At 43.9% G+C, this 27,546-nt stretch overlaps 1 protein-coding gene across 2 annotated transcripts; it reads right to left on the bottom strand.

Moving 5' to 3' along the window:
* Nucleotides 1–1,395: 1,395 nt before the first annotated feature.
* On the bottom strand, nt 1,396–26,810 carry SLN (sarcolipin). Of its 2 annotated transcripts, none has more exons than XM_038762087.1 (3): nt 26,757–26,810; nt 4,461–4,587; nt 1,396–1,664 (listed from the first exon to the last, which is right to left on the bottom strand). In XM_038762087.1, the coding sequence occupies exon 3, from the start codon at nt 1,561–1,563 to the stop codon at nt 1,468–1,470; it is 96 nt and encodes a 31-aa protein (XP_038618015.1). In that variant the 5' UTR covers nt 1,564–1,664; nt 4,461–4,587; nt 26,757–26,810; the 3' UTR covers nt 1,396–1,467. The 2 variants fall into 2 exon arrangements, with proteins under 2 accessions (XP_038618015.1, XP_038618014.1); XM_038762086.1 differs by having other exon boundaries at nt 26,713–26,794.
* Between the last annotated feature and the right edge of the window lie 736 nt (nt 26,811–27,546).

Raw genomic sequence — 27,546 nt, 5'->3', positions numbered from 1 at the left:
CAGGTGGCACATCACAGTCATGGCTTCAAAGGGAAGTTCTAGAAGGGAGAACGCTCTATCACACCTTGCTCGATGGAATGAATGTGCCACGCGGAATCATCGATGATATTTCTCCCCATCCAATACATAGTGTAACAAGGAGGACAGTCAACCCATTTCCTGTCATGGCATCAACAAAAGGAGAGCAAGAAGTTGCCTTCGGTGTCATCTCCCTTTTCTATGGTATTTGTTAAAGCGCTTTTTATGTGCCAGACACTGTTCTAAGAGCTGGGGTAGATACAAGCCAATCAAGTTGGACAAAGTCCCTGTCCCGCATGGGATCACAGTCTTAAACCCCATTTTAAAAATGAGGCAACTGAGGCCCAGAGAAGTGACTTGTCCAAGGTCACACAGCAGGTATCTCTTGCAGCATTGTTTCTTGACAGTGGAAGACTCCAGCGTCCTTTTCTTACCATTACTCTGAATCAGCCCTAGTCGACTCTGTTTCTGAGTCCCTGCATTCTAGAAGAATAGGGCTCTGGGTGACTTAGATTTTTTTTTTTTTAACCTACAAAAGGAAACACTTCCCCCAGCTACAGTCAGTCATCAACAGGCAAAAAATTGATTCACTCATTCTCTTGCATTACCTTGCGTGTGTCTAAATGCACATTTTCTATTTCCCTTCTACTTCCTACTTCTACCAGAGACATTTATTTAGTCGGTGATTAACTGTATTTGCATAATGATGGCGACTAACCATGGAAGTGAATATAGTTTTAACAAATAAAAACAGGCAAGACCAGATCAGATATGACCCCCTAGATTAACCTATGTTCAGATCTAGGACAGTTGGAACCCTCAGGCAGTTTCAGAGTGGCATATCTTGTGACATTTTAACCCCTTTCATCCAGACGTAGGAATATGAGTCGAGGGCAAAGAAATTCTAAAATCTGCTTTATGTTTTTTCTTTTATTTCGGTGAAAGTAATAGGAAGTGACAATAATGGATTTCGCATTTTTTATCCCTCTGAGGCAACTTGACTCGGTAAAAATTTGAAAGGTCAAATATATTGCATTTACATTCCCGAATGAGAAACTAATTCGATTCCAAAACTGATACAAAGACTTGTCGACTCACTAGCCCTTACGATCAGAGTTACAGAACAAATCTAACGACCTCCGGCCAACCGGCCCTACATGTGACGGCAGCATCTTTTTGGAGACCCCAGAATCACGCCAACACAGAACCGGTGAACGGCCGTCGTGCTAACACAAGCGACAGGCGCTGTGGAGAGTGGAAAATCGCCTCTTAGCTTAGCTCCATCGGGTTACAAGATTCGTAGCTGGGCGTACAGAGAGAGAGATTCCCCCCATCCCATCCCACCGAGAGATTCCCCCCCACCCCACTCCTCCCCACGGCACGGTAGCGATCACATGCTTCCATAGACGCTCGGCGCGGTTTAATCCGAAGAGCTTTGGCTGTAGTCTCTCAGTACTGATAGGATCTCACCAAAAGCCATATGAGGATTATGGTTATCAGGACCACTGTAAAGTTGAGGCACAGCTCCCTGGTGGATCTCTCCATTCTCAAGGGCAGTTGAGAGGGAGCTCGAAGAGCAGAGCGAAATTTCCGTCAGTCTCCCGAGCACGAACGTGAAGGCGATGTCCTCCTGTTCTCAGCCTCGCCTACAAACAGAAAGAGAGGATAAATGAGAGGCTAACGCATGGTTTATCAAACCATAGGGAAGTGCCATTTCTCTCCTCGACGCCGCAGAACGTGTTTTTGAAGGGGAAAGCACGGAATGTTTTCAGCGGTTATCGCCTTCTGAGACTTCTGTCGTTTGGCAATCTCCTCCGCGTCATCTTAAAATATCCCTCGCATAACAGGCAAGGAGCAAGTGTGGAGTTTAAAGCTCATTCTTCTATTTTAATAGGAGTCTGTCAGATCCAAGATATATTTAGGTGATAAGCAGCGGGGCGTAGCGGATAGAGCACAGGCCTGCGAGTCAGAAGGTCATGAGTTCTAATCCCGGCTCCGCCACTTGTCGGCTTCGTGACCTTGGGCAAGTCACTTCAGTTCTCTGGGCCTCAGTTCCCTCATCTGTAAAATGAGGACCGAGACTGTGAGCCCAGGGACTGTTTCCAACCCGATTTACTCATACCCACTCCAATGCTTAGTACAGTGCCTGGCACCTAGTAAGCACTTAACAAATGCCATAATTATTATTATTAAGATCCACTAGGACAGGAACTGCAACCCCAAATTGCTCAGAACCTCCCTCCTCACCCATTTATTAATTGGCAGTAATACTAATAATAACAATAATTATGGTATTTGTTAAGCACTTACTATGCACCAGGCATTGTACTAAGCGCTGGGGTGGATGCAAACAAATCGGGTTGGACACAGTCCTTGTCCCACATGGAGCTCATATTCTCAAACCCCATTTTACAGATGAGATAACTGAGGCCCAGAAAAGTGAAGTGACTTGCCCGAGGTCACACAACAGACAGGTGGAGGAGCCGGGATTAGAAGCCAGGTCCTTCTCACCTCCAGGCCCATGTTCTATGCATTAGGCCACACCGCTTTTCCTTTTCCTGCGGTGGGACCTTGGGCAAATCACTTAAATTCTCTGTGTCTCAGTTTCTTCATCTGTAAAATGGGGATGAAATAACTGCTTTCACTTGCCCTTAGATTGTGACCCCCATGTGGAACAGGGACTGTGTCAGACCAGATTGCTTGGTGACTACACTAGCTCAAAGTATGATGCATGGCACATAGTAAGTACTCAGCAAATACCACTGTTATGATGATGATGTGGAAGAAAAAAAAAAGGCATGAAATGAAAAGCAGAAAATTCCAAAAGACCCACTACAGACAAGGCAACAAAGAAAAATCGAGTGATAAACCTAGACAGAATTAAAAGCAAAATAAAAGAGAATGAAGACTCCAAATACTACTTTCTAGTCTTCGGAATAATAATAATCATGATGGCATTTGTTAAGCGCTTACTATGTGCAAAGCACTGTTGTAAGCACTGGGGAGGATACAAGGTGATTAGGTTGTCCCACGTGGGGCTCACAGTCTTCATCCCCATTTTACAGCTGAGGTAACTGAGGCACAGAGAAGTTAGGTGACTTGCCCAAAGTCACACAGCTGACAAGCGGCAGAGCCGGCATTTGAACCCATGACCTCTGTGTCCCAAGCCCGGGCTCTTTCCACTGAGCCACACTGCTTCGAAGTATTTTAAAATGGAATTCTGTGAAGTAACCTAGATAACCTGGGTAGAGAGCAAAACAAATGGACAGAGAAGCAGAGATAGGAGGAGGAGATGAAGAAAATGAGCCTGAAATATTTTAGCTATCAGGTCAACATGTCCCAAAAATGAGTAATTAAAAATGGAGCGACTGCTAGTATTAACTCCTGTGATGATTATTATTACTTACAGTTATAATAATAATAGTAATAATTGTGGTATTTTTAAGTAGGAAGGGGACTGACACAATCCCCATTTTACAGATGAAGAAACTGAGACACAGACAAGTCAAGTGACACGCTCAAGGTCAGCAGACAAGTGGCAGAGCCAGGATTAGAACCCTGGTCCCCTGACTCTGGGCACCGAACAAGTGTAAATCCCCTTCTGGGTTGTAAATTTGACAATCTGCCATAATAAGGCTTCCCCTCCCTGCAGTGCTGTGCATCTCCTAGCATCATTTGCACTCCGGCTGTGAGATTTGCTCCTGGATAATACAGCCCCATGGGCTGCTTGAATTGTGCTCTGCATTCTACTGCTCAGTAATGAATAAAGTAAGAGAAGCCCCATCCTTAAACATCAGAAAATGCTACTCTTTCTCGGAAACCAAGCAAACACTGAATTATACTACCACATTTCTCCCACCACTTATGAAACTACTCCACTTCCACATTTTTCGGAATCATAGCTCTTAGAGAGATGGAAAGCAGAGTTATCCAGGAACTTGCATCTACACACTTTTCCTTTCTCACAGCTCACCTAAAAACGCGATTATGATCTGCAGTCTCTCCCACCTGAACCCCAGCCCAAAGAGAGCTCACAGCATTTATCACTGAAGCCTCACTATCTAATCTCCTGTCTGTGGACTGGGTGAACAGAATGAAACCCCCCAAAAAAGCCCTGGGCCAGCAAAGCCAAGTGGAGACTGAATTTATTTCCAAGGAGGCTTGGAGAGAATGGAGTAGCCCTTTCCATCTCTGTGGGGAAAGCCAAGAAAAGAATGAAAAAGAACTCTTCACACCACAAAGAAAGAAAAACAAGGAAGGCAGATCGGTAAGGTGAATAACCGACTTCAACTGTGTGGATTAATTTATGTGCAATCCCATTAAAAACGTTCGAATTCTTCACCCAGAGCAACTCACACTTTAATTCATTCGATCATATTTGAGCAATAATCTCATGCCTCCTCAAGTAAACCTAAACATGAAAAGGAAACTCCAGTTTTTACCTGACGAGTGTAAATGGCTTCCAGTGACTCAGCCTTGGACGACTTGGGTCAAGGGTGTTATTCTTTGTGTTGCTCTGCTCCGGTTGCTTTCCTAATGCAGTCTGAAGCCCCGAACCCTGTGCGGAAACTAAAGTAGGCAGAGGGGAGAAGAGACACAAGTGTGAATAATGGCACTCAAGTGATGTCACTGCCAAAACATTGCAGAGGAGCAACCTTAGTAGATGTATAGCTGTTTGTGTTTCGGGGCGTATGGCAACGTAAACGTTCACAATTCTATTTCTTCTCTTGAGGAATCTACTAAGGCACCGGAGGCTTTATAAAATCCCTCCATTGTCAACAGATGATTTCTAGCGGGTCTGACAGAAATGGAGAACTGAAGCGGACCAAGATCAATCAATTATCTGGATATTTCAGTGGTTTTGATTTTTGCCTGAATTATCTGGACAGTGAAATCAGTCCTCAGCCTCCCCTTGTCAGTACCGATCTAGCTTTGGGGCACTTGGTGTAGATTTCAAATCCATCTCATAGCCTTACCCATACATTTTTATCATTGCCTGCTGGATAAGACTAGCCCGTTAGCTTCAGAAATCAGGGAATTTGACACTTTAATAGTAAACATTAATACGCTGCATTTAACTATTCACACCAACACTAACGTGATATGCCGTTGCAGGGCCGAGGTTAATACGTGCGTTCAAATTTCATCCGACTCCCTCCCAAACTTCAGCTATTTCCTCTATAAAAGATTCTACAGGCTCGGACAGAGTAATTTTTAGCTTTTTCAAAGCTGAATGGAGTCCAGGCAACATAATTCACTAGCTGGAAGGCACCTGTTGCCGGGTAACATTCCAGTTCGGGTGGTTTCTACAGAGTGTTGGTTCACATTTTAAACTAGGACAGCTGTGGCCTAATAAATCAAAAAAGCAGGAAAGCCTGTTTGGAGTGGGGAGAGAAGGGGAAAGGGTTGTGTGAACAAAAACATCTTTTCCTTTATTTTCACAGTTTAGTGGTGTTTTTACAAATGGTCTAATGATAATTAGACAATTATACATAATTGTATATATGTATATATGTTTGTATATATTTATTACTCTATTTATTTTACTTGTACATATCTATTCTATTTATTTTATTTTGTTGGTATGTTTGGTTTTGTTCTCTGTCTCCCCCTTTTAGACTGTGAGCCCACTGTTGGGTAGGGACTGTCTCTATATGTTGCCAACTTGTACTTCCCAAGTGCTTAGTACAGTGCTCTGCACACAGTAAGCGCTCAATAAATACTATTGATTGATAATAATAATATTTGTGGTATTCGTTAATAATGGCATTTGTTAAGTGCTTATTATGTGCAAAGCACTGTTCTAAGCGCTGGAGGGGGATACAAGGTGATCAGGCTGTCCCATGTGGGGATCGCAGTCTTCATCCCCATTTTACAGATGAGGTAACTGAGGCACAGAGAAGTTAAGTGACTTGCCCAAGGTCACGCAGCTGACAAGCGGCAGAGTCAGGATTAGAACCCACAACCTCTGATTCCTAAGCCCAGGCTCTTTCCACTAAACCATGCTGCTTCTCTAAAGCACTTGTTAAGCGCTTACTATGTGTTAAGCACTGTACTAAGCACCGGGGTGAATACAAGCAAATTGTGTTGGACACAGTCCATGTCCCCCATAGGGCTCACAGTCTTAATCCCCATTTTACAGTTGCGGTAACTGAGACACAGAGAATTGAAGTGTCAGAATTGAAGTGTCATACTGCTCAGGGTCATACTGCGGACAAGTGGCAGAGAACCTAGACTGTGAGCCTGTTGTTGGGTAAGGATTGTCTCTATCTGTTGCCGAATTGTACTTTCCAAGCGCTTAGTACAGTGCTCTGCACACAGTAAGTGCTCAATAAATGTGACTGAATGACTAGGTTCTTCTGATTCCCGAGTACTTCAATTGGGTAGTCAATATAAGCCCCAAAAGGATTTTTTTTCCCCACAGAATGGTTGAATTTGAGTCCGCTTCCTTTTTTCTTTTTCATGGAATTTGTTAAGAATTTTCTATGTGCTTGGCACTGTACTAAGTGCTGGGGAAGATACAATCAATCGATCAGTCAATCGTATTTATTGAGCGCTTACTGTGTGCAGAGCACTGTACTAAGCGCTTGGGAAGTACAAGTTGGCAACATATAGAGACAGTCCCTACCCAACAGTGGGCTCACAGTCTAAAAAGCTAATCCAGTTGGACACAGTCCAATGTCCCATATGGGGCCCTCACAGTTTTCATCCCCACTTTGCAGATGAGGTAATTGAGACATAGAGAAGTTAAGTGACTTGCCCAAGGTCACGCAGAAGACAAGTGGCAGAGCTGGGATTAGAACCCAGGTCCTCTGATTCCCAGGACCGTGCTCTATCCACTAGGACATGCTGCTTCTCACCTCCTTCAGGAAAATATCTCCAGTTAATTCCAACAACTCTCTAGCCTCTTATTCTTGCAGAAGAGGAACAGGAGCTCACAGAGTCAAACCTACGTGGTTAGAGAATAACTATATATAGTGAGCACTTATGTATTATCATCATTATTATTATCATCATCTCATCATCCCAACACTTGCTTAAGTGGTTCCAGCTCCCCACAGAAAAAGCCCCCTCCGCCACCCTAAATCAGTGTGCTTCTTTTCCAAAGTGCAATTCTGCTATAGACAGGAAGCCAACTAAAGACTGTGAACACTATCCCTTTGAATCTACAATGAAATCAAAGGTCCCAACACTCAAAAGATCAACAACGGATGAACTTTTAGACTGTGAGCCCACTGTTGGGTAGGGACTGTCTCTATATGTTGCCAATTTGTACTTCCCAAGCGCTTAGTACAGTGCTCTGCACATAGTAAGCGCTCAATAAATACGATTGATTGACTGATTGAACTCAAATCCGCTCCTATCCTGGTGTCAATAGCCTTTACCTGTGCAGCAGCAAAACAGTCCACCCACAGTTGATGAGCTATCGAAGGATCAGATTAGAAGCTGAACTGGCCTTGATTCAAGAAAAAAAGGACAGGCTTTTCATTTTGAAATGAAAGATTGGAATCTTGGGTAAATGCGCCAATTTTATGATTCCATGATATAATAGGGAAGAAATTTCAATTGATTTCCTTGAGAGTGATAAACTACTACCCCGGCACTATAATTCGTATAACAGTAAATACATCTTTCATTCTAGAAAAGAGGAACAGTGCTTTGCACATAGTAAGCACTTAATAAATGCCATCATCATTATTATTATTATTAAGTAATAATGGTAATAATGGTGGAAATAATAACAATAGTAATGGTATTTGTTAAGCACTTACTATGTGCCAAGCACATTTCTAAGCAGGAGTCAGAGGACTTGGATTCTACTCCTGATTCCGCCCCATACATGCTGTGTGACCTTGGGCAAGTCACTTCACTTCTCTGTGGCTCAGTTCCCTCATCTGCAAATGGGGATTCGCTACTTATTCTCCCTCCCGTGTGGGACCTGATGATCTTCTATTCATTCATTCATTCAATCGTATTTACTGAGCGCTTACTGTGTGCAGAGCACTGTACTAAGTGCTTGGGAAGTACAAGTTGGCAACATATAGAGACGGTCCCTACCCAACAGTGGGCTCACAGTCTAGAAGGGGAAGAGAGACAACAAAACAAAACATATTAATAAAATAAAATAGAATAAGTATGTACAAATAAAATAGAGTAATAAATATGTACTATCTACTCCAGTGCTTAGTTACAGTGTGTGACACAAAGTAAGCGCTTAACAAATACTACAATTATTACTATTACGATTCTACTTTCCCCGGCGGGGTTGGGGAGGAGGTAGATGAGTTTGTTTGTGGGTGCGCTGAGATGTCAAAAGTGCATTTATGCAGCTGTGCGCTACAATCTAAACCGAGCCTCAGGGCAACAGTGCAGCTCTGCTTCAGGATGATCCAAATCAATCAGTCGTATTTATCGAGTGCTTAATAATAGTACTCGTTAAGCTCTTACTATGTGCCAAGCACTGTACTAAGCGCTGGGGTAGATACAAGATCATCAGGTCCCACATGGGGCTCACAGTCTAAGTAGGAAGGGAAACAGGTATTGAATTCCCGTTCTACAGACGAGGGAGCGGCGTCACAGAGACGTTAAGTGGCTTGCCCAAGGTCACACAGCAGACAAGAAGCTGGGTCCTCTGACTCCGTAGCCCATGCTCTCTCCACTAGACCACACTGCTTCTCCACTTACTACTACTACTACTAATAATAATAATCATGGTAACTGTTCAGCACTATGTGGGAAGCACTCTTCTAAGCGCTGGGTTAAATATAAGTTGATCAAGTTGGGCCCATTCCTGTCCCATGTGGGGCTCACGCTCTTAATCCCCATTTTACAGATGAGGGAACTGAGGCCCAGAGAAGTGAACTGACTTCCTCAGGGTCACACAGCGGACAGGTGGTGGAGCTGGGAATACAACCCCAGCAAATAGTATCCTCCTGGACAAGGAAGGAGACCAGGAAGTGGCAGAAGAAGACTGAAAACACCGATCTGAAATTGTTCAAGAACCACAGGGAAAAAAAAGCTCCTATTCATCAGTCAATCAATCAAGAGCATTTATGGAGCAGCATGGCTTAGTGGAGAGAACATGAGCTTGGGAGTCAGAGGTCGTGGGTTCTAATCCCACTCCACCACTTGTCAGCTTTGTGCCTTTGAGCAAGTCACCTAACTTCTGTGTGCCTCAGTTACCTCATCTGTAAAATGGGGATTAAGACTGTGAGCCCCACGTGGGACAACCTGATTACCTTGTATCTACCCCAGTGCTTAGAACAGTGCTTGGCACATAGTAAGCGTTTAACAAATACCATCATTGTTATTATTATTATTACTATGGAGCATTTATTCCGTGCAGAGCACTGTATTTGTATTCAATTCATTCCATCGTATTTATTGAGCCCTTACTGTGTGCAGAGCACTGTACTAAGAGTTTGGAAGAGTATGATATAGCAATAAACTGACATATTCGCTGCCCACATCAAGTTTAATAATGATAATAATAATAATGGCATTTATAAAGCGCTTACTATGTGCAAAGCACTGTTCTAAGCGCTGGCGAGGTTACAAGGTGATCAGGTTGAACAGGTGATTAGATTAGGAGGAGCAGCGTGGCTCAGTGGAAAGAGCACGGGCTTTGGAGTCAGAGGTCCTGGGTTCGAATCCCGACTCCACCACATGTCTGCTGTGTGACCTTGGGCAAGTCACTTAACTTCTCTGAGCCTCAGTTACCTCATCTGTAAAATGGGGATTAAGACTGTGAGCCCCACGTGGGACAACTTGATCACCTTGTAACCCCCCCCCAAGTGCTTAGAACAGTGCTCTGCACATAGTAAGCGCTTAACAAATGCCATTATTATTATTATTATCAGGTTCTCCCACGGGGAGCTCACAGTCTTAATCCCCATTTTACAGATGAGGGAACTGAGGCACAGAGAAGTTAAGTGACTTGCCCAAAGTCACACAGCTGACAGTTGGCGGCACCAGGGTTTGAACTCATGACCTCTGACTCCAAAGCCCGGGCTCTTTCCACTGAGCCACGTTACTTCTCCAGTCCGGGAGTTTACAGTCTAGAGGACTAAGTGCTTGAGAAAGTGCGCTACAATTACCACACTCCTTCCAACTAGATGGTTCTTAAGGCTCAGTATTTGTCCGTTCAAGCTAGGGCTACTTATTCTTGGGCCAATTCCAAATCGAAATCCTGGAGGCAGGAGGCAGAGGCCCGCAGTATTTTGTACCGGATCAATTACACCATCTGTACACATACGAAGAAAGCAGCAACTGTATTAAGTGTCTTCCATAGGGGAGTCCCTCTATTCTTAGAGTTGGCTTTCCTGCCAAGATTTATCATATTCTCTGAGTAAGAGATTCTGCTGCTAGAAATGTGTTTACCTTTCAACACTACCCTCTGGAAAACCCCTATCATTACAATCAATACCTTCTCACCGGATCTCACTTCTGAAGTCGCAGACCCAAGGTTCAGCTGTCATTCTCAATTCCATCGCCTTCCCCATCTGGCCCCGGGATACTACCAGGTTTTAGGTTAGTGGTAACATTGCTGATGGGTCACAACTGCACATCTGATTTGGGGCTATTCTCCTCCTGAATTCCAAGAAGTCTCCGGTTCTCAACTCCTTTTTGAGGCAACCGTCTCCTCCGCCGATATAAAGTTCATTTTCCCGGATCGTGGACTCAAAAATCTCCTGAATAGTACTGACAGATCTGAACTAGATTCTTTTTGTGTTTACATTCTCCTCATGACGATTTTGTTACCCCAGAAATAATTTAGAGTTTTCTAGAAGCTTTATCTCCCTTATAATGTGAGCCTCATGGGTACTGGGTACTGGGTCTGATCTGTTTGTATCATATTTACCTCAGCTTTTAGAATAGTGTTTAGGACACAGTAAGTGCTTAACAATTACTAGTAGTAGTAGTAATAATAATAATAATTGGATTCTTTCAGGGCCCCAGAGGACTATATGTTAATTCTCAGTGCTTTAGCGTAGAGAAGCAGCGTGGCCGAGTGGAAAAAAACACAAGCCTGGGAGTCGGAGGACCTGGGTTCTAATTCTCGCTCCACCATTATATCGCATTATGCTTTCCCAAGAGCTTGGTACTAAGCTCTGCACACAGAAAACAATACGCCCTAGTGGAACAAACAAGGGCCTGAGAGCCAGAGGACCTGGGTTCTAATCCTGCCCTTTGCCACTTGTCTGCTGTATGACTTTGGGCAGGTCATAGAGAATAATAACAATTATGGTATTTGTTAAGCACTTACTAAGAGCCAGGCACTGTACTAAGCACAGGGGCAGATAAAAGCTAATCAGGTTGGACAGAGTCCATGTCCCACGTGGGGCTCACAATCCTAATCCCCATTTTACAGATGAGGCAACTGAGGCACAGAGAAGTGAAGTGACTTACTCAAGGTCACACAGTAGTCAAGAGAAGCCGTGTGGCTCAGTGGAAAGAGCCCGGGTTTGGGAGTCAGAGGTCACGGGTTCTAATCCCAGCTCCGCCACGTGTCTGCAGTGAGACCTTGGGCAAGTCACTTGACTTCTCTGGGTCTCAGTTACCTCATCTGTAAAATGGAGGTTAAGCCTGTGAGCCCCACATGGGACAACCTGATCACCTCGTATCCCCTCCAGCACTTAGAACAGTGCTTCGCACATAGTAAGCACCTAACAAATGCTATCATTATCATTATTATTATTATTAAGCGGCAGGGACCAGATTAGAACCCAGACCCTTCTAACTCCCAGGCCCGTGGTCTATCCACTAGGCTATAATGCTTATTAAAATTCTTCCAAAAGGGTTTGACTCCCAAAGGGAAGCTTCTGGTTTGGAAAAATCTGGCTCCAGGGTTTCCAGAAAGATTCTACCAGAATTTCAAAGGTAATTGGAGAGCCAGATTGAAAGGATGTTGGGGAGCACTCACAAAATCCTGAGGGCCAGACAAGGAAATCCCACCCTGTTGACCACTCCCTTCTCCTAGAAAACCCTATCCAACTTAGAGCATGGGCCTAGGAGCCACAAGGTCATGGGTTCTAATCCCCGCTCCCCACTTGTCTGCTGTGTAACTTTGGGCAAGTCACTTCACTGGGCCTCGGTTACCTCATCTGTAAAATGGGGATTGAGACTGTGCGCCCCATTTGGACTGTGTCCAAAATGATTTGCTCATATCCACCCCAGCGCTGAAGTACAGTGCCTGGCACACAGTAAGCGCTTAACAGATACCATATAATAATGATGGCCTAAGCGCTTACCATGTGCAAAGCACTCTTCTAAGCACTGGGGAAGATACAAGGTGATCAAGCTGTCCCATGTAGGGCTCACAGTCTTCATCCCCGTTTTACAAATGAGGTAGCTGAGGCTCAGAGAAGTTAAGTGACTTGCCCAAGGTCACACAGCAGACATGTTGGGGAGCCGGGATTAGAACCCATGACTTCTGATGACCAGGCCTGTGCTCTTTCCACTGAGCCATGCTGCTTCTGTTATTGTATTATTATTACTATTAATAATAATAATAATAATACAATAATAGAAGCTATTATTAAGCTATTATTACTATTAATAATAATAACCTTGGTTTCCCCAAAATGTTCCTCACTAATACTTCTCCTACCTCTCTGATGGCACCTTCCAGCGTCCTTCACTGACTTGTCTTCCACCCTCTAGCTGTCCACCTTGAGGGCCCCAAATCTCCATAATTCTCCAGCTCACATGGCTTCACCAACTCTTCTCTAGAGAGGACTGGCAGGTCTACTTCACTAATCCCCATCTCGCAGATGAGATCAGTGAGGTACAGAGAAGTAAAGTAGTTTGCCCAAGGTCACACAGCGGAAAAGTGGCAGAGCTGGGATTAGAACCCAGGTCCTTCTAACTCCCAGGCCTGTGTTCTTCCCACTAAGCCATGCTGCTTGCTCCACACTCAGTAAGCACTTAATTATTACTATTACTGGAACCCATCTGGCCACGTGATCTAGTGGACACGAGGCAGCACTAGACCCCAAAGCAGCATGGCCTAGTGGATGATCATGGCCCGGGATGTCAGAGGACCTGGGTTCTAATCCCCTCCTCATGTCTGCTGGGTCACTTTGGGCAAATCGCCTAACTTCTCTGTGTCTCAGTTACCTCATCTGTAAAATGGGGATTAATCCTGTGAGCCCCACCTGGGGCGTGGACTGTGTTTAACCTGATTAGCTTGTATCTACCCCAGCACGTAATACAGTGCCTGGCACAGAGTAAGCACTTAAAAAATACCATTAGCAACAACAACAAAAACAAGTCTGCTGGTTCTCAAAGCCACGCTCTATCCACTGGCCCAACAGATGGGCTTCTATAAATACTAGGAGTTGATTGATTGGGGTAAGAAAGGAAAAGGGCAACTAGTTCCCCTTGCAGCAACTCCTACCTGGCTTTGAGTTAGGCCTGGATGCAGCTAGTCGAAGCCCCGTGCAGTTAGCATGTCCCACCCCTGACAGCTCTTGGGATATCTCAGCAGGCTCAGAGGCAGGAGAAGCTGCCATGAGGGGAGATGGGGCTGCACTGCTTCAGTCTAGACAGTAAGTTCGTGCATTCATTCAATCGTATTTATTGAGCGCTTATGGAGCAGATAGAGCACGGCCTGGGTGGATTCTAATCCTGGTTCTGCCATTTTTCTGCTGTGTGGCCTTGAGCAAATCACTGCACTTCTTTGTGCCTTTGTTACCTCATCTGTAAAATGGAAATTGAGACTGTAAATCCCATATGGAAGAGGGATTATGTCCAACCCAATTTGCTTGTATCCATCCCAGTGCTTAGTACCATGCCTGACACATAATAAGCACTTAACCAATTCCACAATTATTATTATTGTCAGCAAACGAGTTCTTCTCCGGTTTTCATTTTGTTCAGTCTTCCTTCCTGCCTTCTAGTTGGAATTTTCCTTATGAAACACCTCCAAATCCTTGAAGACAATAACTGTCACCCTTTAGCCTTGTTCTCTTCAAGCTAAACCACCAGAATTCCCTTCAACTTTCTTCATAGAAGGTATTTTCCATTCCCTGAAATGTTTTGGTCCATCTCCTTCCCCAGTTTCTCCACCACGCTTTAAAGCGGTGGTTGCCAAGCCTGGGCCCAACTCGTTACCAATAAATCGATAATAATGGTGGTTCTCAAGTCCGTACTATGTGCCAAGCACTGTTCTAAGCACTGGGGTAGATGCAAGATAATCAGATTGAACACCCAGTCCCTGTGCCACATGGGGCTCACAATCTGAGTAGAAGGGAGAACAAGTATCAAATCCCCGTAGACACAGAGAAGGTAAGTGACTTGTCCACGGTCACACAGCAGGCAAATGGCAAAGCTATGACTAGAACTCGGGCCCATGCTCTTTTCATTTGGCCACACTGCTTTCTGTGTGCAGATCACCGCACTAAGCACTTGGGAGAGTACAATACCGTATAGCTGGTAGACACAATCCCGATCCTCGAAATCTTACACTCTAGTGCAAGCTACGCTAATAACTGTCCGACCAGGGGAACACCAAGCAATCAGTCGATGTTATTTGAGTGTATACTGTGTGCTGAGCACCATCACTCTTGGGAGAATAAGTCAAGTTGATAAACATGTTCCCTGCTTACAAGGAGCTTGCAGTCTAGAGAATCCTCTCCCTTTGAATCTTTGCACCAAGAACAGCCCCAAATCAATCAATCCATCTTATTTATTCAACACTTACTGTGTGGGGGGCACTGTACTAAGCAATTGGGAGAATACAATAAAGCAGAGTTGGCAGACACCTTCTCTGCCCACAAAGAACCTACAGTTTAGAAGGGAAGGCGGTCATTAATATAAATAAATTTTGAAACTTCTCAACCCTCAGGCTAAGACAACACCCTCCCTACTTCAAGGTAATCAACGCGCAGGTTCATGATCCCTTCTTCATGTAGTAGCAGTAATAGCACTTATTAAGCGCTCACTATGTGCCAAGCACTGTACAAAACCGTGGGAGAAAAGACACACAGGGAAATTAGACACGGTCCCCGTCCCTTGGGGAATTCACAATCTAAGAACTTTGTCATAATCTTGTAATTTAGAATAACAGCAGTTGTGTAAATGTTTTCAGAACGCATCTTGAACTGGTTTTTTCATTTAAAAAACCTTTCTGACCTTTTATCGGTTTTAGAGGAATAGGGATGATGTTTACAAGCGCCTTGGTAATTTGACCTACTTGGGTTATCTCCTTCTAAAAATAGCACATTCTAGGCTTTTTGCCACAGAGCAGAACTGACAGCTGTTTATGAGATTAGGGTATCACATACTTGGAAAGGTTCTTTACCACCGAAGAATCTGAGTCAAGTATCGTGTGTGTGTGCTTATGGGTGTGTTTTAATGTTCTGTTATCGTAGGAAATAAAAACAAAATATTTCCTTGAGAAAAACGAGCCTCTCTGAGGTATAAATTTCTTCCTATTCTCTCCTGTGGCCCCATAATCCAGATGAGATTTCTCTTCAGGAAAGTCAAAATCGTGTTTGGAAGCAGCTTTTGTTTGGGGATGGCTTCTTCCCAGTTCTCCAGACTCTGTTCACGACTTCTTGAAACTGCTAACTTTGCTTCTTCACATCCCATCCCCATCTTCTCCTGCCTCTAAAACAAGACTCTCCCAAGTCTCTGTTTCTGCGGTCGGTACCGTAGGTGAAGGATAGAGGAGGCAAATTTGAACAACGGAGGAAAAGGACTGAGGTGATTTTTTTTTTAACTCTCTGTATCATAGAACCTTACACTGGAAAGCCTCCCGTGTGAATTAGGGCTAAGAAAATGATATTAATCAGGTCCCTTGGTTCCCTGAACTTCGTGAAGTGTCCACGCAAGGAAAGCTAATCCTTCTGCAGTTGCTACCTGTTGGACAAGTGTGTTATCGAATGGGTGGTCACCAAGCTATCAATGCTGTTGCTTATTGAGATGGCATCTTATCAAGTCTTTATATTAATAATAATAATAATAATAATGGCATTTGTTAAGCCCTTACAATGTACCAGGCACTGTACTAAGTGCTGGGGTGGATTCAAGCAAATCGGTTTGGACAAGGTCCCTGTCCCACGTGGGACTCTCAGTCTCAATCCCCATTTTACAGATGAGGTAACAGGCACAGAGAAGTGAAATGACTTGCCCAAGGTCACACAGCTGATAAGTGGCAGATCCAGGATTAGAACTCATGACCTTCTGACTCCCAGGTTTTTCTCTAGCCATTATACCAATATTTATTCTGCTCTTCCTGCTTGCGTGTGCCCTTTTTCCATTCACCGTGTTGCGGTTGCTTGGGCTGTCCCAAGGCTCCCTTCTGATGATAAGTCAATCAATGAGGAGTTGAAGCAGGGTGGGCAGTCAATCGATCAATGGTATTTACTGAGTGCTTCCTGAGTGCAGAGCACTGAACTAAGCATTGGGAGAGTTCAATAGAATGGAGGGTTTTTGTGTGTGTTTTTTTATGGTATTGGTTAAGAGCTTATGTGCCATGCACTGTACTATGCACTGGGGTAGATACTAGCTGATCAGGGTGGATACCGTCCATGTTTATTGTTATAGTGCTCTTTCCCAAGCGCTTAGTACAGTGTTTCACACACACGGTAAGTGTTCAATAAATATGATTAAATGAATGAGTGTCCTACATGGGGCTCACAGTCGTAATCCACATTTTACAGATGAGGCAGCTGAGCCCAGAGAAGTCAAATGACTTACCCAAGGTCACACAACAGACACGTGGCAGAGCCAGGATTAGAACCCACGTCCTTCAGACACCTGTGCTCTATCCACTAGGCCAAGGTGCTTTTCATACAGACTAGCAGAGACATCCTGTGTGACATCACTGTCCCGCCACATCACCTGATCACGTGTACAGCATTGGCCACCTAGGGAAGGAAAAGCAATTTTTTCCCCACCTCAGGGCAGCCGAGGGTCTGACATCAGCCCTGGGCATCCCACCATCAACCAATCCATCTGCAGTATTTCTGAGGCATTTCCTCTACGGAGTGCCCTGCACTAAAAGTGCTTGGGAAAGAAAGTCCCAGTTCTGCAAATTGCTTGCTTTGTGACCTTGGACAAGTCATTTGACTTTCTCCGTGCCTCAGTTTCTTCATCCATAAAATATGAATTCAATACCTTTCCTCCTTCCTACTTAGATCATAAGCTCCGTGTGGGACAGGGACTGCATCCGACCTGATTAACTTGTATTTATCTCAGAAGAGTGTTTGATGTGCACTAAGTGCCGCTGAGTCGTTTCTGATTCAGAGCGACACATAGTACACATAGTAACATATTGACACATAGTAAGTGCTTAATAAATGCTATTATTATTATTATTATTGTAGAATTAGCTGACAGGATACCTGTCCTTGAGAAGTTTCTAATCTATCATTCCTTCTCCTCACATGTCCTGCTCAGCAAAGCTGTGTTAATGTGAGCATTACCTAGGTGCTGGTGAGCTTCAACTGACTCCTTCCATGCCCCCTCACCCACACTTGGTGGCATCCCGTAAACCCATTGTGGGCAGGGAACATGTCAACCAACTCTGTCATGCTGTACCCTCCCAAGCATTTAGTACAGTGCCCTGCACACAGGAAATGCTCAATACCATATATGTATATATGTTTTTACTTATTACGCTATTTTACTTGTACATATTTATTCTATTTATTTTATTAATATGTTTTGTTGTCTGTCTCCCCCCTTCTAGACTGTGAGCCCACTGTTGGGTAGGGACCGTCTCTATATGTTGCCAACTTGTGCTTCCCAAGCGCTTAGTACAGTGCTCTGCACACAGTAAGCGCTCAATAAAGACGATTGATTGATGTATATATGTTTGTACTTATTACTCTATTTATTTTGCTTGTACATATTTATTCTACTTATTTTATTTTGTTAATATGTTTTGTTGTCTGTCTCCCCCCTTCTAGACTGAGAGCCCACTGTTGGGTAGGGACTGTCTCTATATGTTGCCAACTTGTACTTCCCAAGTGCTTAGTACAGTGCTCTGCACACAGTAAGCGCTCAATAAATACGATTGATTGATTGATGTATATATGTTTGTACTTATTACTCTATTTTACTTGTACATATTTATTCTATTTATTTTATTTTGTTAATATGTTTTGTTGTCTGTCTCCCCCTTCTAGACTGTGAGCCCACTGTTGGGTAGGGACCGTCTCTATATGTTGCCAACTTGTACTTCCCAAGCGCTTAGTACAGTGCTCTGCACACAGTAAGCGCTCAATAAATACGATTGAATGAATGAATACAATTGAATAAATGAATGAATAAATACGATTGAATGAATGAATGAATTGATTGACTACCTACCCTGCTTCAACTCCTCATTACACAAGCACCTTTTCTCACATCTGCCCTTCACTAACCGCTTGAGATGCCTGCCATCTTCTCCCTCAGCCCTGATCACAAGAGTGCCTCCCGATAGCAGACCCCCAAGAAAAAGCGCTCACCCTCCTCAGAGGAGCAAGCCAAGTCTGCTCCTGATGTCTGTCACGACGACATAATGACGATGACCGTGGGAAGCAGCATGGTCTAGTGGAAAGAGCCCAGCACTGGGAGTCAAAGGACCTGAGTTCTAATCCAGGTTCCACCACTTTTCTGCTGTGTGACCTCGGGTAAGTCGCTTAACTTCTCTGGGCCTCAGTTTTCTCGACTGCAAAATGGGGATTCGACACTTGTTCTCCCTCCTACTTATACTGTGAGTCCCCTGGGGGGCAGAGACTGTGTTTTACCTGAATAACTGGTGTCTACTTCAGCTTTTAGAACAACGCTTGATGCATTGCAAGAGCTTACCAAGTACCATAATCATCTTGACCAGTGACAGCTATTTAATGAGGGTTCTACTTTTGAACATACACTTTGCCATTTTTGTTCATGAATCTCTGCCCCTTGAAGAGTGGTAAGTGCTTCCTCTCTCTGATTTTAGGATTTTTAGGAAACAGTGTAAGACCGAGACAGAGGTAGGAGCGGAAGAAAATGAGACAAAGCAAGAGATGAGTCTTTCTATTAAATCTTCTCTTCCCTTTCCAAAGGTTAATGAACTCCTCCACATGTGGTCGACATGCCTAAGAAGGAACTAAAGATGTAGACAGGATCCTCACAAAGTAATTTTCTCTCAAATGTCTTCACTGGAACCCAACCCTGAACTCTTTGTGCAAAAGAAAGCCTTAAAGATAAAGGCCAACATTTCTTTTCATGAATATTTAACATGAAATATGCTCAAACTGCGGAGTGTAATAATGGCCAAGAGAATGAAATTTCACAAGCTGCTTTTCTCAACAAAGCATAATGTCTCCATATTCATTATTAATCAGATTAATTGCTCTCATCTTTCTTTAGGAGAAAGGCAGAAAAGTGGGAACAATTGTCAGTGTAAATTAATGCTAATTCACTACTGAATGCCACTGGAATTTGTTTTTAAGCTCTAAGGCAAAGGCCTCAACCAAAGATAAGAGTGGTATCTAGAAGAATCATCCCTTCAGAACACAAAATCAGTGACACCAAGAGGGTCAGGCAAAGAAGTGAAAATTGCCTTGATGGGTTAGAGTGTGTGTGAAGTAGAGATAAAGGTTGCATTACCTCAACAACTCAGTCCATTAGGCATATTCCTCTTTCTTGCTGTCCCTTCAGTAGAAGGACAGACCTGATATGAATCCACTTTGGGACAGCTGAGAAACACCTCTTGGAATGTCTTTATGAAGTTCAAGGACATGTACTGACTCAGGAATAACAGGAACCCTTGCGGCTACCCAATCAACCAATAGTTTTTATTATTATTGAGCATCTACTGTATTAAGTGCTTGGGGCCGTCAAATCAAGTAAGGAACTCAGTCCCTGTTTACAAGCTAAAGGGGGAAATTGTTGGTTGCAAGTCATTCACAGACAGCTGAAGGAGGAATTCAAGAGGTCAAAATGAAGTAAATAGAGCAGAAGTATACATTTGAGTTGTAAGGAGAGGGTATAAGTGCTCTTAAGTGCTAGAGTTGCCTGAAAGGGTGACATGCCTCAAGGTGCTGGGAAATTAATCGGGAAACCTTATTGAAAGAAGTGGGATTTTAGGAGAGATTTGAATGTGCGGAGTCCACGGTCTGTCTCATATGGGGAAGGAGGGAATTCCAAGCCCGGAGAAGAGCATGCAAGAGGGAATTGAGGTAGGAGGGTCCAGAGATAGAGGGCTGGCTTCCAGCAGTAGCAGTGATGGTATTTACTGAGTGACTGCTGAGTAGTAGTAGTAATAATAATAGTAGAAATACCATTTATTAAGTCCCCTCTGGGAGCAATGCACTGAACTAAACATCTGGGAAAGTTCATCAGAAGCACAAGACATATTCCCTGACTATAAGGAGTTTACACTTTAATGAGAGAGAAAGATACAAAAATATTTACAAGAAAGGGTCCTTTATTTATTTTGAACTTCTCAAGCACTTATTCTAGTGCAGTGTCCCCCTCGGGGACTTAAATGTTATTACTAATAGTAATAATAATTATGGTATTTTTTTAAGTTTGTATGTACCAGACACTGTACTAAGCACTAGGGTAGATTCAAGGTAATTGGGTTGGACATAGTCCCTGCCCCACATAGGAAATAGTTAGTCTTCTACTACTACTACTAATAATAATAATAATATTGACATTTATTAAGCACTTACTATGTGCATAGCACTCTTCTAAGTGCTAGGGAGGTTACAAGGTGATCAGGTTGTCCCAAGGTGGGCTCACAGTCTTAATCCCCATTTTACCGACGAGGTAACTGAGGCCCAGTGAAGTGATTTTCCCAAGGTCACACAGCTGACAATGGGTGGAGCTGGGATTTGAACCCATGACCTCTGACTCCAAAGCCCATGCTCTTTCCACTGAGCCATGCTGCTTCTCTACTTTCTTCACTGCTTCTCTACTCTACTTTCTCTACTTTCCACTGAGCCACGCTACTGCTACTATTCCTCTTACTACTACTACCCTCAAAGAAGAATGGAGGTAAGAATGAGGGTGAGTGGAATGTGAGTCTATGGGTTATCCCTCCATCAGACATGAGGAGGAGATGGACTGTGGGTGACCACGAGAAGACTCTAAAACTGGACACCAACAACCAAAAGTAGAAGGATGGAGAATGTGTCTGTTTCTTGTTATATTGTACCCTCCCAAGCTCTTAGTGCTGTGCTTTGCACACAGTAAGCGCTCAATAAGTACGATTGATTGAATGAATGAATGACAACCTTCTAAACGTGCCTATCCCTTTCTAATTCAAAAGGTTTGGAACATAAGATTAAGCATTATTTCCGAAGACGCACATGTATTCAATCTTTAACCTGAACGGACTTGTTTATCAAGCACAGTTCCAAGGAGGTAAGCATCACTTTGAGCTGATGATCAAACACCTTCAGAGATACTTTGGTGGCAAATAATCTGCAGCCATTTAACAGAGATGTTGGATTTAAAACACTGTTAGGGCAAGGTAGACACATGAGCTAACAGCAGCTTAAAGCAAGCATTCATCTGACGGCTTCTCTTTTTAAGTCGATTAAAAATCAGATTTTATAGTTGCCTTTAAAGGTGGGTTTGGTTTTAGTCACTTCGCTCATCTGCAAACTTGTCATTCCCAGTCTTGGAAAAGAGAGACTGAGGGGAGAAATATTCTGTCAATTTTGCAGCAATGTGTTAATGGGTGTCCTGAGCCATATCACCTCGGGTTAAAACTCAACTGGGACTTCAGAAATGAGAGACCTTTCACAAGCACTACCCTTGATCTTTGGTATTTTTATGTGTTAAATCTGCCAGCATGCAATGGACCTTCTCCCTGAAATCCTCAAGAAGTTAACCATGCTCTTCAGTTCCTGAAGAACAAGTTTCTTCCCTTCCTTGTGCACCAAGACAAATTATAACTTTGGTTTCCCTTCTGATACTCACAATAACACCACATAGTAATAATGATAAGTATGGTATTTGTTAAGCGTTTACTATGTACCAGCTGAACAGGCACAGAGAAGTGAAGTGATTCATCCAAGGCCCCATAGTAGACAAGTGGCGGAGTCAGGATTAGAACCCATGACCTTCTGACTCCCAGGTCTATTCTCTATAATAATAATAATAATAATAATAATGGCATTTATTAAGCTCTTACTATGTGCGAAGCACTGTTCTAAGCGCTGGGGAGGTTACAAGGTGATCAGTTTGTCCTACGGGGGGCTCACAGTCTTAATCCCCATTTTACAGATAAGGAAACTGAGGCACAGAGAAGTGAAGTGACTTGCCCAAAGTCACACAGCTGACAAGTGGCAGAGGTGGGATTTGAACCCATGACCTCTGACTCCAAAGCCCATGCTCTTTCCACTGAGCCATGCTGCTATCTACTACGCCATACTGCTTCAATAGGACCTTGAGGTCGAGTATAAAAAGCATGGTCTGGAACTCCCTTCCCCTGTAATATTAATAATAATAATAATAGTAGCATTTAAATACTATAAACCAAGCACTATACTAAGCGCTGGGGTAGATACAGGGTAAGCAGGCCCCACAAGCGACTACCAGGGTAAGTCTGAAGGAGAACAGGTTTTGAACTACCATTTTGCAGGACAGGCACTGAGGCACAGAGAAGTGAAGTGGCATGCCCAAGATCACCCAGGAGGTATGCGGCTGAGTCGAGATTAGAACCCAGGGCCTCTGACTCCCAAGCCCGTCCTCTTTCCAGTAGGCCATACTGCTTCCCCTGCTGCTCTATGACAGACCCCCCCACTCTCCCCACCTTCAAAGCCTCATTAAAATCAGTATGTTTGGTTTTGTTCTCTGTCTCCCCCTTTTAGACTGTGAGCCCACTGTTGGGCAGGGACTGTCTCTATATGCTGCCAATTTGTACTTCCCAAGCGCTTAGTACAGTGCTCTGCACACAGTAAGCGCTCAATAAATACGATTGATGATGATGATGATTTCCTCCAAGAGGCCTTCCCCAACTAAGCCCTCATTTCCCCAACTCCCTTTCCCTTCTCTGCCACCCATCCACTTAGATCTGTACCCTTTAAGCACTTGATGTTCATCCCACCCTCAGCCCCATAACACTTATATGTTGCCAACTTGTACTTCCCAAGCGCTTAGTACAGTGCTCTGCACACAGTAAGCGCTCAATAAATACGATTGATTGATTGATTATGGATACATCATTTAGTATATTGTCTTGTCTCCCTCTCTAGGCTGTAAGCTCCTTGTGGGCAGGGAACATGTTTGCCAATTCTGCTTTACTGTACTCACCCAAGTGCTTAGTACAGTGCTCTGCACATGGTAAGTGCTCAATAAATATGATTGATTAATAAAAGGAACCAAATGTATACATACAGAGAGATAGAAGTGTTTCTACCCAGTGGTCTAAAACCTAAGATTTTCCCTAAAGTTTTCTTCTGGTGTGCGAAGCAGTAGGGTATAGTAGACACAGCACGGGCCTGGGAGTCAGAAGGTCATGAGTTCTAATCCTGACTCCAGCATTTGTCTGCTGTGTGCCCTTGGGCAAGTCACTTCACTTCTCTGGGCCTGAGTTCCCTCATCTGTAAAATGGGGATTGAAGCTATGAGCTCCACATGGGACAGGGACTGTGTCCATTTCAATTTGTTGTTTATATCCACCCCAGCGCGTAGTACAGTGCCTGGCATATAGTAAGCGCTTAAATATCATCATCAAGCCCACTGTTGGGTAGGGACCGCCTCAATGTGTTGCCAACTTGTACTTCCCAAGCGCTTAGTACAGTGCTCTGCACACAGTAAGTGCTCAATAAGTATGATTGAATGAATGAATGAATATGTACCACGCTAGGTACATAGTGCTACATACTAAGTGCTAGGGTGTATACAAGCAAATTGAAATAATACTAATAATAATGGCATTTATTAAGCACTTAATATGTGCAAAGCACTGTTCTAGGCACTGAGCACTGTTTTAAGCGCTGAGCACTTTTCTAAGCGCTGTTCTAAGCACTGTTCTAAGCAAAATGGACACATTACAGCCTCTGTCCCATACTGGGCTCACAGTCTTAATCTCCATTCTTCAGATGCAGTGACTGAGGCCCAGAGAAGAGAAGTGATTTGCCCAAGGTCACACAGTGGACAAGTGGTGGAGCCAGAATTAGAACCCAGGTCCTTCTGATTCCCAGGCCCATGCTCTATTCCCTAAGCTACTCTGTAGAGTGAAAGCTCCCTATGGGCAGGTAACATGTCTACCAACTCCGTTGTACTCTCCCAAGCACTGGTACAGCGTTCTGCACACCGTAAGCATGCAATAAATACCATTACTGCTCGATTTTTGTTCTACTTCACCATCAAAAGAAACCCACGAAGCATTCTGAGCCTCTACTGCCATGAGGACTCCCTCAGTATCCTCACAAGGAAACATAGTTTAGGGTGATCCTTCAATTGCCACATAATCCATTCAAAAAAACTCTAAACTTTCCTTCGAGCGAAGCAAGAAACGTCACATAGCAGAGCAGCCTCTTACGGAGCAGCTGCCAACAGCTGACGGTTTATAAAAAGAAATCTCCAGATATAGAAAGTGTCCGGCAAATGCCACTTCTTGTGCCATGAGCAATAGCAGGAAGCCACATGTTCTCAATGTGACAAGCACTGTTCTAGCACTGGGGTAGATACAAGTTAATCAGGTTCGGACAGAGTCCCTGTCCCTCATGGGGCTCACGCTCTGAATCCCCATTTTACAGGTGAGGTAACTGAGGTCCCGAGAAGTGAGGTGATTTGCCCAAGGTCCCATAGCAGACGTGTAGCGGAGCTGGGATTAGAACCCGGGTCCTCTGACTCCCGTGCTGTGACTGTTAAGTGTTGTTATTTTACTCTCTCAAGAGCTTAGTATAATGTTATGCACATAGTAAGTGCTCAATAAATGCACACAGTAAGTGATCAATAAATATGAATGACTCCCACTACCCCAGAGCCTCCACTACCCCAGAGCCCCAGAGAAACAGCGTGGCTCAGTGGAAAAAGCACGGGCTTTGGAGTCAGAGGTCAGGGGTTCAAACCCCAGCTCTGCCAATTGTCTGCTGTGTGAGTTTGGGCAAGTCACTTCACTTCTCTGTGCCTCAGTTCCCTCATCTGTAAAATGGGGATTAATAATAATAATAATGTTGGCATTTGTTAAGCGCTTACTATGTGCAAAGCACTGTTCTAAGCGCTTGGGGGATACAAAGTGATCAGGTTGTCCCACGTGGGGCTCACAGTCAATCCCCATTTTACAGATGAGGTAGCTGAGGCTCAGAGAAGTTAAGTGACTTGCCCAAGGTCACACAGCAGACATGTGGCGGAGCCGGGATTCGAACCCATGACCTCTGACTCCAAAGCCTGTGCTCTTTCCACTGATTAAGACTGTGAGCCCCACGTGGGACAACCTTATCACCATATATCCCCGCCCAGCACTTAGAACAGTGCTTTGCACATACTAAGTGCTTAATAAAGGCCATCATTATTATTATTATTATTCACACTTTGCTCCGCTAATGTCAACCTACTCACTGTGCCTTGCCCTCACCACCTGACCTCTTGTTCCCCCCCAACCTGGAGCTCCCTCCCCCTTCAGATCTGACAGACCATCATTCTCCCCCTGTTCAAAACTCTACTAAAAACCACATCTCCTCCAGGAAGCCTTCCTTGACTAATCGCTCACATCCACCCAATTCTCCCTCTCAACTGAATCATCTATTTTTTTATGAGCTCCGCATGGGACAACCTGTTTGCTTTGTATCTACTCCAGCGCTTGGCACATAGTAGGCACTTAAATACCATCATTATTTCAAACATATTTGTTATGTGTTTACTATGAGCCAGGCACTGTACTAAGCATTGGGATAGATCCAAGCTGATCAGGTTAGATACAGTCCATGTCTTCTGTGGGGCTCACAGTCTCAACCCTTATTATACAAATGTGGTAACAGGCACAGGGAAGGTAAATGACTTACCCAAGGTCACAGTAGACATGTGGCAGAGCAGAGAATAGAACCCACGTACTGTAACTCCCACGCCCATGCTTTTCTATGGGCCTAGGCCACATTGCTTTTATTTACTTAAGTCCAAACCTCCTAAGCATTAAGTACTCAATCATATCTAGATCTTACCTCCTCCAGGAGGCCTTCCCAGACTGAGCCCCCCATCATCTCCTCTTACCCCCACTCCCTCCACCCTACCCCTTCCCTATAGTACTTGTGTATATTAGTACATATTTATTACTCTTTTATTAATGATATGTATATATATCTATAATTCTATTTATTTTGATGGTATCGACACCTGTCCACTTGCTCTGTTTTGCTGTCTGCCTCCCCCTTCTAGACTGTGAGCCCACTGTTAGGTAGAGACTGTCTCTATATGTTGCCTAATTGTACTTTCCACACACTTAGTACAATGAGAGCATGCACACAGTGTTTGATAAATACAATCAAGTGAATGAATGAATTTATTGGGTGTAGAGGACTGTCCTAAACCCCGGTATTAACTTAACTAGGATCAAATCAAAGGCTCTCAGCACCAGTGCAGTTTCTGGGACTCTCCATTGAGAAGAGGGAGAGAAAAATAGAGTAATTCCACATAACCACCAAGTCTGTCATGTCGAACCCTCCAAACTATTTAGTGCAGAGTTCTACAGACAGTAAATTCTCAATAAATAGGGCTTACTGATTGTTTTTCAAAAGGCTAGGCAGAGAAATACCTTAGATGGTTTAGAGGGATTCAGAATTTAAATTAGAGGAGAACCTTCTGGCTAGATCCAAACTCTTCTGGCTGTAGTTTAGACTCCTACTTCTGAGATGTCCCTTCAAGTTGGAGGAAAATGGTAGTGGGAACCCTTATAAAGCATCACCTGCTGAAAGGGAGCCTGACTGGAACACCTGTGCTGAATAGCGAATGCAGATCAGCTGGCTTCAATGAAGCTCAACGTTTTCAATCGCGCTTAGTACAGTGCTCTGCACACAGTAAGTGCTCAATAAATACGACTGAATGAATGAATTTCTACTCCTCCAGGTCGCTGTATCATCTTGTATATATGCCACTGCTTAGATAAGAGTGGCCCAGTCGTTTAATGACTCTTCAAAGACTTCTTGTGAAGTTTAGCTAATCAGTAACTTCCCCTATTCTGCTAACAGAGCTTCCAGCTTTGATGGTAACAGGGTAAAACACCTCCCAGGATTGAGTTTTTTTTGTGGGGGCTCCACTGTGAGCTCCACGTGGGACAACCTGATCACCTTGTATCCTCCCCAGCGCTTACAACAGTGCTTGGCACATAATAATAATACATTACAAAAATAAAAAGTGACAATCCCTGCCCACAGTGAGATCACAGTCTGGGGTTGGGGGAAAGACATCGATACATATAAACGGTACTCTCAATCAATCAATCAATCAATCAATCATATTTATTGAGCGCTTACTGTGTGCAGAGCACTGTACTAAGTGCTTGGGAAGTACAAGTTGGCAACATATAGAGACAGTCCCTACCCAACAGTGGGCTCACAGTCTTAAAGGGGGAGACAGAGAACAAAATCAA

The sequence above is a fragment of the Tachyglossus aculeatus genome, chromosome 20, assembly GCF_015852505.1.
Source record: "Tachyglossus aculeatus isolate mTacAcu1 chromosome 20, mTacAcu1.pri, whole genome shotgun sequence".
Classification (NCBI taxonomy): domain Eukaryota; kingdom Metazoa; phylum Chordata; class Mammalia; order Monotremata; family Tachyglossidae; genus Tachyglossus; species Tachyglossus aculeatus.
This window is presented reverse-complemented; position numbering and strand designations above follow the sequence as displayed.